At 41.2% G+C, this 14,635-nt stretch overlaps 2 protein-coding genes across 4 annotated transcripts; both read left to right on the forward strand.

Moving 5' to 3' along the window:
• The first annotated feature begins 1,325 nt into the window (after positions 1-1,325).
• myoz1a (myozenin 1a) lies at positions 1,326-4,794 on the forward strand. Its single transcript, XM_003963874.3, has 6 exons — positions 1,326-1,548; positions 2,805-2,891; positions 3,089-3,276; positions 3,394-3,658; positions 3,844-4,006; positions 4,088-4,794. Exons 2-6 carry the CDS (start codon positions 2,807-2,809, stop codon positions 4,317-4,319), a joined length of 933 nt encoding a protein of 310 aa, XP_003963923.1. The 5' UTR covers positions 1,326-1,548; positions 2,805-2,806; the 3' UTR covers positions 4,320-4,794.
• A 358-nt stretch (positions 4,795-5,152) lies between these two features.
• On the forward strand, positions 5,153-14,484 carry hhat (hedgehog acyltransferase). 3 transcript variants are annotated; one of them, XM_029835270.1, is made up of 12 exons: positions 5,153-5,329; positions 5,734-5,881; positions 6,019-6,083; positions 6,178-6,291; positions 6,374-6,568; positions 7,306-7,518; positions 7,678-7,855; positions 8,111-8,186; positions 9,520-9,555; positions 11,132-11,333; positions 11,617-11,761; positions 14,084-14,484. In XM_029835270.1, the coding sequence occupies exons 2-12, from the start codon at positions 5,761-5,763 to the stop codon at positions 14,167-14,169; spliced, it is 1,431 nt and encodes a 476-aa protein (XP_029691130.1). In that variant the 5' UTR covers positions 5,153-5,329; positions 5,734-5,760; the 3' UTR covers positions 14,170-14,484. The 3 variants fall into 3 exon arrangements, with proteins under 3 accessions (XP_029691130.1, XP_011601411.1, XP_003963922.1); XM_003963873.3 differs by having other exon boundaries at positions 5,156-5,329; positions 8,036-8,186; XM_011603109.2 differs by lacking the exon at positions 9,520-9,555 and having other exon boundaries at positions 5,155-5,329; positions 8,036-8,186.
• The last annotated feature ends 151 nt before the right edge of the window (positions 14,485-14,635 follow it).

Raw genomic sequence — 14,635 nt, forward strand, 5'->3', positions numbered from 1 at the left:
GTATAATTTTAAGACTTAGGTCAAAACACTACCCTAATATTAAAAGGATAACCTGATTAATTGTGGATTATCTGACTCACCTCATGACTATTTGATAGAATTTGTAAAGAAACTTACAGAAATTATTTGTAAGAACCTTATTTGTCTCGACAAGTTTATTTTACAAAAAGTGATTTTATATGTTATTGTTTTAAACAAGAAAATTCTAACGTAAATCGGATGCGAGAATACAGACAGTAGCCGACTAACCTGTACACTCCACTAGAGGGTGCTAGTTTGAACCTAACGGACTGCAATTAGATGCATTTATTTGCCAATCTCCAAATGTACAGGGTGTCTATAAATAGGGCTGTTAATAGCCCGGAATATAACGAGATAAAATGACATTTTGTTCAGCACTACTCTAATTAAAAGAGCCTGTTCTTAATTTAACTCCTAAATAAAGAACAAACTTAAAAAATAAAAATGCTTCTCAGGTTATGGAAAGTTTCTATTTCAATAAGTATTCAAAACACCATGTATAGTCACTTCCATGGTCCTTTGCAAGTCAGCAGGGGAAAATACTGCCAGGAAAACCACAGTTACTTACATTTTTCCCAAGTTAGATCTAAAAGTAAATAAATACAATGATTTGCATTATAATGCAAAGTAATGTTACAGCATCAATTGTATTCCAAATTCAACAATTAAAGCCAAAAACCATCAAATAGGCTTCTCATACAATAACTAAGATTATATCTCATGCACATTTAGTTAAGGACTGTTTTGTTCCAGTGATTTTAGTAATTTATACTGCAAGTATTGTGCAAACCACTGTAAAAATATTAAATCACTGTAATAGTGACTACAGTGTTTCCAGTGTTAATAAAGATGCTTTTATTGGCTACAAGATTTTCAGTGTGTTTTCATGTTTCAACTGAGAATTCAGAAAAGAAAGGAAAAAGTCATCTGATAGGAAGTTTTTGGTGTCAGGTAACAAACATTGCAGGAGTTCATGTGACAGTGTTCAGCTTTCCACATGTTCAGCTTTACTATGCACACATATACTTTAGCTTTCTCCGTGAACTTGCACATACTTTACTCACATTTACACCTGCTCTCTGTGTGGAACCCAAACACAGTCCTTTGAGGTTATCTTATAGCTCGGGTCTGTTTCCTTCGTTCTTTGGGTCTAAATATAGTCTCGAGAACCATCTGTGAGAATGATTTTGTTCCTATAATATCCCCATCAGCACTTTCAGCTGGCCAACAGAGACTTCTCCCCCTGCCTTAATGACACCCCCTCCTCAATTCTCTATTCATACGTCTAACCACAACCTCTCCTTCTCCGCGTCTTGACACCAACAGTGTTTCCACCCACAACCCCAACCTCCTGACAGATCTCCCATCTGATGGTAGGGTGGGTTTTGAGGTTCCCAGGACCTGGGTGCAGCTATACGAGGGGCCAGAGGTACCGAGGGAGATCAAGATCACAGAAATTAAGCCTGGGTCATTCCCTTTTTAGAATTTTCTGATCTGTCTCTTCCCTCAGGATTACAATAAAATCCGGTGAGTCTGCATCTCAGTTGTCTGCTCTCTTTTACTAATCAATCAACTAATGGTGTTGCTTCATCAGGAAGGAGCAACACTTTTGCAGAGTATCCTATTTGTTGTTTTAGTTGCTGTGTACACTCGATATATTTTTTTGGGATGAGTCAAATTCCCAAGTGTGTTGGCTGTTCTTCACAGTGGGTGTTGCAGGGTGATTTTATATGGTGCCCTCAAACTGACAGGGGTTGCCAATTCTCCGCCCAGCCCATTGTTTGATGATTTAATGGTCCAACTGCTTTTCTATCAGCATCCATCATCTTCTCACACCTGTTTTGACAGAGAATTAAATGTGCAGGTCAGAACTGTATTCTGAAAGGTGTCCATAATGTTCCTAAGAGTTGTGTCAAGCCCATTTGATAGTCCAATGGCACCGTTATGTGTTACTGAAATGTCTTGGCTGGAAATGGCTTTTAAAAATAGCAGCAGTGGGTTAAGTTACAGCCAGTAGATGTGATGTGATGTTTTCCCTGACTGGTTTTACAGAAAAGCTTGTCAAGCTAAACACACACAATCATGTAAGAAGAAGAAAAACTGTACATAATAAATAGTGAGCATTAAAAAACACAGACACCAGACTCAGTTGGAGCCACAGGCTGGAACAAATGCATGTAAATGGTTTTAGATTCCCTCAGCGAGTGATTGCTCAACGGCTGCATGTTCCCGTGCAGGCTGAAGACTGATGAAGATCAGATCCTGCTTTCATTAAGCTCCAGCTGACGGATCCAGATTAATCTGTTACTCCATACATTTGCCAGCTATCTTAATAGTTGATAAACCGTTGCAGTCATCAGACGCTTCTTGCATTTTAATGTATGAATTCGCTCTCCTGCTGCATTCCTGGGACATTCATCAAAAGCATGGATTCTGGAGTCCTAAAATTAAACATGTTTTACTGGGAAAGAATCATAAAGTGGGTGAATCCATGTGTACATTTGATGCTCCCAAACAAACACACAACTGGTGATGAATGGCTTTGAGGATAGATGTTGGTTTTACTGGGGAATGTGAAGCATCTGAGATGCCTGACATCCACCTTGAACTTGTAAAATGAGCAGGGTCCACACTGTCTGTCCGTCTGTCTGTCTGGATTTTATACCTTACTTTTGTCTGTTGTGAGAAAGAGCCTTCATTTCAGTATGATTGGGAGTGCTCATTTTAAAAGAGTGCCATTTGATTCCTTTATTATAACACCACGCTCTTGGCTAAACCTCCAGAAATGCCCATGGGAACACCTGCACCCCTTCACAAGCGGAAGAAGCCCCCCAAGATCATAACTGACCTGACACACATCACACAGGATGGTAAATTTAGCAATTGCAGAGATTGTACACTTTTCATAGCAATTTTAATACATCAAAGTTTGTGACATTATTTCAGAAAAAAGTAGGAGGAAAAAAATATGGAGATACTTCTGTGTATGGTAATTAGACAAGCAAAGATTGATAATTGGTTGATTTGATGATTAGTTTTGCTATATGCTGAAATGTCTCTTACCAAGAGTATGAGTCTGAGCCAGAGGCATCTGAGTTTGACCTGGGGAAAAAGATCAAGACTCCCAAAGAAATCATGCTGGAGGAGCTCTCTCTGATGAAGAACCGAGGATCCAAGATGTTCAAGATGAGGCAGAAGAGAGTGGAGAAGTTCATCTATGAGAACAACCCTGACATATTCACTTCTGAATCTATGGTGAGGAAACATCCAAATACGCTTCTTTTTGCTGTTGACCAACCTTCAGGAGGACATGTGAGCAAATACGGTGAGACCGTTGTTATACTGATTCTTATGATAGTTATTGTCTTTCAGGACAATCTCCAGAAGTTTGTTCCCTCTCTGGGTGGTCAGATGGGTGGTCAAATGATAAATGTTGGTGGGCATTTCCTTAGCAAAGAGGCAGGACATCTGAATTTTGTAGGGTTACATCCTGGAGGAGGGCCTCCTGTGCCCCCTCCAAAGCCTGGAAGCAAAAGAACGGGAGCAAAAGGAGAAGGAGGAGCAGGAGGGCAGGGAGAAAGCGACCTTGAAAAGACAGGAAAAGGAGAAGGAGGTGGAGGGAGCTCCTCACTAAAAGGTTGGTGTTAACTTGAGGTAATTTAGGATGTTTCCATTAAATGCCTTTAAAGGATGAAAATATTAAGAGATGAAATATTTCTATGTGATTTGTTACAATTTGGTTTCAAAGCAGGGCAGAATTTTGAGTTCCTGTTGTATACCCATGTATGCCATATGGTTTACTTATGAGTATTATCCTTACAGGAAGTGGAAGTGATGGCAAAAACAAGTATCCACATGTGAAAACATATGTGTCTCCATGGGAGAAAGCCATGAAGGGGGACAAAGAACTGATAGCCACTCTAAAAGCCTCAATGCCTGGACCTCATTCACAACATGATATCCCCAAATGGAAAAGTTTTAACAGGTCCTTCATTTAACACCTGACTCTGTAGTTGCTTGGTGTCTACCGCTGGATTTAATAATCACTTTGCCTCGGTCTTTCCAGGTGCGCCATGCCCTTTGGCGGCTTTGATAAAGCCAACCAGTTCATGAAATTTCAGGTGCCAAAACCAGCTCCCAAACTGGACCCAGAGCCTGCGATGGTGTACCAGCACGACGCAGCTTGCCGGCCTTCCTTCAACCGCACTCCCATCGGTTGGGTGGGCTGCAGTGAACCCAGCAGCATTCACATGGATATGAATGCTGTGCCTTTTGATGGAGAGACTGATGAGCTGTGAAAAAGTTTTCAGCCACCGACTGTGCATATATACCAGCATCAATGCATTGCATTCAGTTGAACATAAACATACAACAGATGAGCTAACCATGAACTGTTGTAGTTAAATATCTTAATGTATGAAAATATGCATAAACTGTGAGCATATTCAGTTGTAAGGTGCTGAAAGAAAATCTAGATACATGTAATAGGAAATGGAAACATTCATATTTATGAACTGAGCAAGTTTAGTGAGATGCAGCAGATCTTGTTAGCGAGGAAAGACCGAAGAAGCATGAAGAGAAGACATATGTTACTGTTATGCATGTTGGAATGTGAACTCATTACCATATTTATAGTGTTCTTTTTCTGATCGTAATATGAACAACACAGATGCTGTGTAATCCATTCATGCATGCTTAAAGACAGCTCTTAATTTCACGCCTTGATCCAACATATTTTCTTCACAATAAAACGTTTCCAAAGTTCCTCTCACAGTAATTCAAATGTCAATTTCCTCCATTGTTGTTTTGGTAAATTTCTTGTTTATATTCAGGTTGGAGCTTAACTACAGTCAGCATTATCTTTCTGATTAACAACAAAAAAAAGCACAAATGTGCTCAAATGTAATAGTTTCAATTTACAGAGGTAGGTAAGATTTTTGAAGGCATTGCTGGTCACATTTTACTACTATTATATATTGTTTTACTACTATTATATATTATGTAAAAGTTAGAATGATGCATTAGATAATTTGGTATTTGAGTCGAAATAACCCCAAAACAATAACGGTCTTAATGGTCTGATGGCGAGCGTGTTTTGCGTACTCCCGCACTCTGGGGGGCGATAAAGCGCTGAAGAGCTGCTTCGAGGACGATGACGAACGAAGAAGAAGAACTTCGGACTCAGGACCTTTGATTATTGATGCCGGTTGATGATAAAAACAATAATAATATTAATAATGTCTTTGTAGACAGTAAACTGTCCTTATCCTGTATTTCATAGAAATCAGTGGAAACAGCCATTTTCCTGGTAAAACTGCAGTTATTTTATGTATCGTTCTTTAGCCTAGCTACGTTAGCCTTTCTGTTACCCAATAGGAAAGCTCGTAGAATTAAATAATTCATGCATGTAAAACTAAAACCTTAAATTTAGAAAATGCTTTTAGTTATTTATTATAGTATTTCATAATTCATGGTCTAATATTACAGATTTAAATTGCTGTCGAAGTTTTAAAGTTATGTGTTTTCAGACTAAGCAGAAGTGATGAGACATTTAAATGTCTATTATGATGTGCAGGTTTTGGAAGACTCGTGGTGCTGCATGATTATCTTTTCTGCTGGTGTTCATGTGTTAATGCTTTCATTTGTTTTAGCTGAAAAAACATGCAGTTTGCACTGTGTTCTGCTTAAATAGACTGGCTGTCTGTGTTTCAGATGCTCTATTAACAGTCATTCTTCTGAATGACATCTAAAGGGAGGGCCCAGTTAGCTCGCCTGCCGAGGCCAGAGGTCCTGGTTTATTGGGTGTTGTCCTTTGGCTCTCATCTATACTCGTTCTACCAAGTTCACCAGTTTTCTAAAGGTCAGTGAACTGCTCATCCATGAGTTCCAGAACACCCTCTGCAGATCTCCGGAAGATGCACATTTATTGTAAAGATTGAGACCCCCTCAATTAATTGATTGATTTGACTTTTCCTCATCTTCCTCCTTGCATTTCAGAGCATGAAGCAGGAATTCAAAGAGAATTTCACCTGGAAAAGGGCCTTTTTAAGGGTTTTAAAAGGGTATGTTTATTAACATGTTTTTGGTGATTTTTAATCACAAAAATCTGGTTTGATTGTTACAATAAATGTAATATAAAATGTTACATTTTTTCAGGACCCATTAGATTTTGAATGGAGTTTCTGGACTGACTGGGGTAGAAAATCCTTGCTGTGGACTTTAGCTGGTCATGGTGTGTTATCAGGTCTCATGAACATTTTTTGTCCAAAGGTAAGAAGCAAGCTGCTGCATAACACAATATTTCCATAGGATATGTTTCACTCATTCGCATTTTTTGATGTTTCATTGACAGCTTAGAGTACCGGCACTCACATTATATGGCTTCTTAGCAGCCAGCAGTGTGTTGGGGATTAAAGGTGTGAGTGTAGTGCTGGTTCATCTGGGGCTAAACTTTTCAGTGGCTAAAGTGCAAAAGCCTGCTCTGTCATGGGTCTGCAATCTGCTGCTGCTCTCCTCACTTCACATCAAACCACTACAGGAGATACAGGTATGAAGATATGCTCCTGGGTGTTATATTTGTAAAAGACGCTAGGGGGTGCTGGAGATGAAGGGAGGTGTCTTGGTTTTACAGCTGTAGAAGAGCTTTAGCTCGTCTGACAGATATCAAAAACATAGCTCCATCCATTACATAAGAATTAAGGTAGTATCAGAGTAAATAGGGCTAAAGACACTGTACACTAAAGAGCATCAGTGCACTTAGATCTGAGGTGGAAATTGAATTGCACTTTACCCCATGAGCAATAACCTAAGTGCTTCTGTTGAACTGGTATTGCTATCCCATATCCTGCTGTGACATGACATGTTCCCCAGTTATGTGAAATGCAAAGCAAGTGAAGCTTGCCAGAGTTTCCATTTACTGGTATTTACCGGTCCAATGTTATTAGAATAGCCATTAATTGTGCAGTATCTCTGTATATCTTAGGGTATTATACACGTCTACAGCCAGGCGGCCTGTTTCTGCTGCAGTGCAGAATCCTATAAGTGACATGCTGCTGCTAATGCACAAGTCTGACAGCAATTCTGTTTCTTATAATCAGACCTCATTTGTCTGAGGCGTATTTTTATTATGGTTTGACAGATTTTTATTATCTGTCTCTCCCATTAATGTCTGATGTTAAATGAAGGGTATTTTTCAGGGAATTTTTAAAATTTGTCAAACTGTCACTTCTATAATATGAGGTTTTCCCTGGAGAATAAGGAATTGGCCTTCTGTTTATCTCACAGAGAGGCTGGTATGAGACTGAGGAGGAGCACTATCTGCTGCTCTTCAGTACTGCTGTCTGTGGTCTACGCTTCGTCAGCTTCAGCCTGGAGCATTGCTGGTCTCCTCTGGACCGTGGTGGAGCTGTGCAGCTCTGTTGGTTGTTTTCATACACCTTCTATCATCCGTTTTTCTACAATGGACCCATTATCTTGTACAAAGACTATATTGAGCAGGTATGACAGGAAACAAACTGCCCTGAAATTTCTAAATTCATCTCATTTTATGAAATGGCCTCTTCTCAGTGCTTTAATTCACATATTCTGTTTATGTTTGTACATGTGTACAGCAGAAGCATTCCTGGAATTCTGTTCCCTGTGTACGGATCATTACAGATGCAGAGACCTGCTGAGGAAAGTGACAGGAACGGAGCTGCTCTCAGATACTTGGTCCTCAGATCAGGGCGGATCATTCTGTGGTGGTGCTTGGCAGAATGCCTGATCCACACCATGTACATGCACTCCATCCAGTCTAATGAGACCTACTTGGAAATGCTGCCTCCCTGGGCTCTGGGTAAGTCTCGGGCCGTATGAATTTTTGATGTTTGGTGTAAACTACAGCATCGTGCTCTCTTCGACACACAAAAACTCAATCAGTGTGGTGATTACAGGATTACTCTTTGACCTTTCTGTCATTTTGTCTTTATTACTTTCATTTTTGAAATGATTGAAAAATGACCATTTTGTGCCACAGGTGGTCTCGCTCTGGCCCTCGTTCAGTTCTTTTACGTGAAGTATCTGGTTTTGTTTGGTCTTCCGTCCATGCTAGCTACGATGGACAAAGTCCTTCCTCCCAAACTTCCTCGCTGCGTCAGCATTATGCACGGTTTCACAGAGATGTGGAGGTAAGCTCACGCCGACATGGATACAGCATTGTATTGATTTTGCTGCCTTTCTTTAACATCACAGTGTCTGGGAAAAGGAGCGTCCTTTTTATCCTTGAGGAAGAGGTAAATGTAAGGTCAAGTGCCACAAGTGCTCACCGTGCATTGGCCACATAACTGCCCCCATCACTTGTCTCATCTTCTGTCATTACCGCCAATCAGAACAACAAGTCACTTCTGCACCCGGAGCGTTCAGTCGTTCTTTCAGGAAGTCATTAATAATGTTTTGACTGGTTGCGTTTAGAGATTTACTTACTTACATCATTTTTTCTCTGCAAGAAATCCATACTAGTAACAAAAGCTCAATCAGGAATTAGCATTTTTTATATAGACTCCTATTTAAATGAGATGATACGACTCATCTTATTCGATTGTTCTGCCGAAAGGCATCAAGGTTGATCTACAGTGCCTGCTTGATACTGAAGGGGTCACACTTGCTCAGGTTAATAAACGGACAATGGGTTAACACCCTTCATCCGTAGGACTTCACTTATGGCTGTTCTGGATTCACATCAACTTTCGGACAAGTGGAGAAGAATGTCCACGCTGTAGTCCACTTTATTTCTTTTTAAAACTGTTCCAGCAATCAGTAACTGCTCCTCTGAGGGTCGTTACAATTAATTTGTTGAACATTTTAAGTTAGTGATTGATTTATTTCAGTCACTGTCATGAAATACATGAAACATATTAAAAGAAAGTAAATTATATTATGGATAATTCTATTTGTATTTCTCTTCAACTTTATTATTTTTATTATTATTGACGCCTTTAGGCTGCATGTACGTAAGCCACGGGTGCACTGTTAAGAAAATTAACAAGCACAAAGCTCATAATACAAAATAGTCTTTCATTTTGTGGTTCAACTCAGAAGTTGAAGCATCTCAGTATACAGTGCCCACATCTGATCAGGACCGAGGAGATGTGCATTTCATTTTGAGCTCACGGAATCTCCGTGTAAAGATTCAGCAGCTGTAGCCTGGATGGACCGAAGTGCTGACACCAGCGCACTTCAATCCAGCCTGCGTGTGCTGAGCTGGCCAATGTCAACAACATTGATGGAATGCATAAAGCTGTCGACCCACGACATTGACAGAACCACGAGTTTACAGGCAGCCTGGAAATAAATAAATAACATAAAATGTCTGTTTTTAATCTCCTCAATGAGGACGGGGGAGAGACACATGCATCAAACATGCAACACAGGCCCACCAGACCTCAGGTGTTTCATTCTCAGCCCTATATTATTATGCAAATATGTGACTCAGATTTGCTTTTTTTTTTTTCTTGCTCTCAGGCACTTTGATGAGGGTCTGTATCGATGGCTCATCAGGTAAGAGGTACTTCATCTGTAATGGACAAACTAATTCAGATGTTACAGCCTTCTAAAATGTTGAAATGTCATTTAAATCAAATAATAACTCAGAGACACACACATGGAGAATCTGTCTGACTGGCTGTTGTGATAACTATCCACTGGTGCACCTGTATTTCTGTTAGCGGCACCATTAGCTATTGCAGGATTAATGTAATAAATGACATGCGGTTGAATAATCTGAGAAAGGTTCGCTTTTCCTGCTGCCGCCTCTCACCTTTTATTCTAATCAACAAGGCTGCAGCATTTGCATGGAGGCTTTCTCATGATTATGAGGTTGCATGTTGTTAGCGAACAGTTCCTCTGTTGTGTGACTATTTCCGCACCCTGGAGAAATGCCTCCTTGTTTAATATGTGCATACGTAATGGAGTATTATGAGTCCACGCACACGTTTTTAGTTTGTCTCTTTTTTTAATGATGCACACGCTGCTGAATACAGCCTATTGGGGTTTTATGGTCTGCTCAGTAGAGGTGTTCTGCTACATTAAAGCAAGACAACAGGCTGCACGGTTGTCAGTAAACCACTCGGGCAACCAGGGAATTTGCTCCCTTATTGTGGTTATTGTTTGCTAATTACTTTTTATGTTGACTGTTTGTCATACATATGGATATATGTGTCTTTCGAGTTCTCTGCTTCTGCTCTGCTTCATTTATGAAAGATTCAGATTTCAGGCCGCGCATGCATGTTTCTATTTTAATCCTCCGGTGGAATTTGTTTTCTTGTACCGAATGGTGACAGCAGCAATTATCCCACACGTATTCCCTCCTGTGAAGGTCTTTTAATGCAGATCTGAAATATAGTTGAAGTTGTCTGAAGAGAACTGGATGAGTGCGGAGGTGTTGATGATGAACGGGACGTGACTTAGCAACACCTTGTCTCCAGGGCAGCTAAGTGGCTCATGCTTCATCGGTCCCACATGGAAGTGGACATTTCTGAGGTTCTCTTTTACACATGCTCTTATTAGCCGCAAAAAGGGTTTCTACTGATTTTATCTGTGCATTGAAAATTGCACGCCGACGGGATAATGTTTCACCTAATGCGTGAAGGATGTGTGTGTTTGGTCCTGCGGGGAATTGATTATCAGGGTTTCCTATGTTCATCTAAAAATAATTCTAATTTGAATAACATCTGTGTGGTGCTGGTCTAAATATTTCAGATATGCCCAGGTATCCAGGGTTTAACGCGCTCCCTTCCATCTGTTTCCTCAATCCTCGGCCAAGTTGCCGACTCTCAGAAAATGCTGTCTCATCCTTCAGGGACATTGATTAGCCACAGGGTGGCTGAGATAATTAGTCCCCAACCCAACAACAACGGACACAGACCAATATTTGTGGGCGGTTTGAGTAATGTAAAGACTCTTCATGCCAATTTCTTCATTGATTTCTGTTTTATTCTATTTTAATGGCATTTAAAAAAAAAATAGAAATCATGTTAAACCATTGAAGTCCAGTTATAATAACCAGTCAGTCCGTTTTTATTTCTAATAAAAAGGTTTTGAAACAATAGAATGTTCTCTTTTTCTTTGTGTGCAGATACATCTACCTGCCTTTGGGAGGGTCGCGGCATGGTCAGTTGTGCAAAATGGCGTCCACCGGCCTGGCGTTTGGCTATGTCTGCCTCTGGCATGGCGGCCATGGTTACTTACAGCTCTGGGCCCTGATGAATTGGGCTGGAGTTTTGGTGGAAAACGGCCTGAAGTCTCTCCTTTCCTCATCCTTTATCCGCCCACTCATTGTAAGTGTGAGATGAGTGGAAATGAGAAGCCTTTGTCCAGCCACATGGATTTACCAGCATCTTTCTAATGCAATAAGAATACCAACGTGTTCAAGCTCTGCTTAAACAACATCTCCTCAGAAGTGTAATAATTCCGTGATATTCTCTAAACTCTTTCTAGTTCATGATCGCACCCCAGTTGTTAATGTCGGGGCCCCGCGGTGTTTCATTTGTTAGATCACTGCCCCAAATCCTTGTGTGATTCTCCAGCATCCATGTACGGTTTTTTTTGCTTATTTCCCAGGAGCAAAATATTTCTGCAGCGAATGAAAGACGCTGCTTCGCCTTCCTCTCTGCTTTCTCCACCGCCATGCTCATCCTGTCTAATTTGGTGTTCCTCGGAGGGACACACATCGCTAGAATATTCTGGAAGCGGGTCTTTATTCAAGGTAAATTGCCTGCCATAACACATATTTCAGAAATAATGGTGTGGCTTTTAAAACCAATCTTTCAGCTGCATTCATACATTTGTGTCCAGTACGTGTGATATTTCTAACTTGGGCAGATGAATTATGGGACATTCACTTAACAACCCAATTAAGAGGCAAAGAAACTGTCCATTAATGGTTTAATATCTTCTCTAACTTCTCTATATACACCCTCCTCCAACAGTAATCACAGCGTTTTGCCTCTGGTTTTAATGGAGCCTTTTATGCATCTGCATGAGCATATTTAGCCACATTTTCCTGAGACATCTGCTCCATGGACGTGCCAGCTCTTCTTGTGCTCCCCATGTCTTTTATTTGGCTCATTTGCTCCAGAGTAAATTGGCAGGCTGGTCTAAAACCTTTCAGACATTATAAGTGGTGCACTGGCTGGTGGGAGAAACTTAGCTTTGCTGTTAGGGTGTGATATTGTAGAAATAAACCCTTACCTTGAGGAGAGGGGGCAGATGAAACCTGTATCTATTGTTTTCTGATGTCAACTTGAGCTTTCTGAAGTTTTGTTATCTGAGATGTTGCATTCAGGTGTCTCTGCTGGTGAGGCGTTTGTTTTTACTCGAGCCCTGAAGGAAATCTTTCTAGATATTACCTGCTCCACTCTTCACAGGTCAGCCACTAACTGGTCTGTCTGAGCCCACAGCACTGGGCAACTGGTGAGGGAAATTATGGCTCCTGCGAGTGAAAAGGTTCAGCTGAAAATTGCTTAAAGGCCGAGGAGTTCAGGGGAAACTGCAAATTTGGGTTTTCTGGGAGTCCATCTCAATGGACAGCCTGTCGTTTCCCAGCTCAGGATTAGATAAACATGCAGCATCTGGCTGAAGCCTCAGTGCTGGCAGGAGCTGAGCTGAATGAACGGGGAGTCCAGCTGCCAAATATACTCATCTCTGAGACTGAAATACATTAGCATTTAGCATTAGTTCTTATAAAATGTCAGTTGAGTTGCAATTTGTCCACATCTAAGATATATACAACTTCAGCCTTCACTCATTTCTTTCTCTGGAAGCTGACTTTACTCTGTTTATTAGAAATCTGTGTAAAGTAGAAAACGGTTTTATTCCTGGCAGCCTCAGCGGAAATTGAGCGTAATAATCTGCTCCCGCTAGCACCTGACCAGATACACACAAACATAAGTGTCGTGTTTAGATAAGATAACAGGCATCTAAAACAGAAAGTAGTTGTATGAAAAAGCATTTATGTGGTAAATTATTCAGATGCAGAGACTAAATGTCCTTGTGCTTTTGAGGATTTGCTTCATTTGAACCATAAAAATGGCACTTGCTCATCCTCCTGCCTGCCTGAACAAGAGCAAAGTGATGGTTGTTTAGTCTGTGACATGATTCCAGTCAGCGATAACATCTCTACAGATGAGAAGAGAGCTAATTTAATGACCCCAATCACCAGTTGCTCCAGGTTTGTAGCATAACCTGCAGCTCGAGTTTGTGCCCCATCTGCAGCCTTGTGATGATTCAGTCTAATCAGCTTTGACTTTCCTCAGGTAGCCTGTTGGCCTCACCTCAACCTGAGCATCAGCTTAATCAACTGACAAAAGAAACCGTTGCTATTTCCAAGGTGGCTGATTAGAGCTGCACTTTTGTGCTTCTGGTGGAAACGGGCTTATTCTTTTCTATTTCCCACTCCTCACCCCCTTTCTGGGATACAGTAGTTCAGATTAATACAGCTGGTTAGCGCTCTGCCTGTTAGCCTGGGGTGTGCCATGCATATGTTGCACAGCGATGGCGCTAATGAACTTCACGCCACGACCCCGAGTCATCTTGGCCCGATCAGACTTTCTCCGGGCTCAGCCAGGATCCCCCTTCGTTCCACAGCTGTATTTTATAAAAAAAATTTTTAAAAAAGGGCACATTACACGCAATCCTGCTTTAAACTGGATTTCCGCTTTCATGGAGGCAAATGCTAATATTTGCAGCAGGACAGCTCAATGGCACTACAGCTGTGCATGAAGCAGCCCCTGTGTGAGTGTAAATTGGATTTTAACATCAATGGAGAAGAATAGCTCATTGAATCACATTGTGAACGCAGGTGCAGATTACGGAAATAATCCGAGGACACACAGCTGGCCTGACCTGCCTGTTTGACCCTGTTAGTAACAGATGTAAACAGAGTGAACAATAACACAATAGTGCAGAGTAGAACTCACCAGGCTACTACTACAATCACGACTACCACTGATTGGATTTTTTTTTTTTTTAATCGTTTTCATTATTCTGCAGGTAAATCTGTGAATCCGATGCCTTTTTCTTCTTTCAGGCTGGTCCACTGTGGCTCCACCTATGCTGGCTTTCCTTTACTGCTTTGCACAGGTCGGACTGGAGTGGAATTCTCACCCACCGTGAGTCACCTTGACTTTGTAGGAGAGCGAGAGTCCAGAACGACGTGCTGAGTCCACCGCTTTGTCCATCCGGAGTCTCCATGGTGAGGCTGGCTCACCGCCACTGCGGCTGAGCGGCTCTGCCTGAGCAAAGCCCTCCTCAATGACAGGACTTAAAGGACGCGCCGAGTCTGGTTCATTAATGGAAGAACTTTTCCCGAAAACCCAAAACCACAGTAAACCTGCCGCAGGCTGCAGAAACAGCTGCTAGGGTGAAATCAGTGTGATTCTTTAGAGCCATTCAAAAGGTTTGCCTTAATCTATGAATAAATAATGTAAATAAGTAATGGAGTCTGGAATCCTACGGAGCTTCGAGTCTTTTCATTAGTTGATTTCTGTTCTTGGGATTATCACACCTCGAGTGGCACTAAATAGGATCAACGTGAGCGTGGCTGTCAACAGGGAATCCTCTTAAATGAACACAAAACCGA

This window comes from Takifugu rubripes, chromosome 4 (assembly GCF_901000725.2).
Source record: "Takifugu rubripes chromosome 4, fTakRub1.2, whole genome shotgun sequence".
NCBI classification, from domain to species: Eukaryota; Metazoa; Chordata; class Actinopteri; order Tetraodontiformes; family Tetraodontidae; genus Takifugu; species Takifugu rubripes.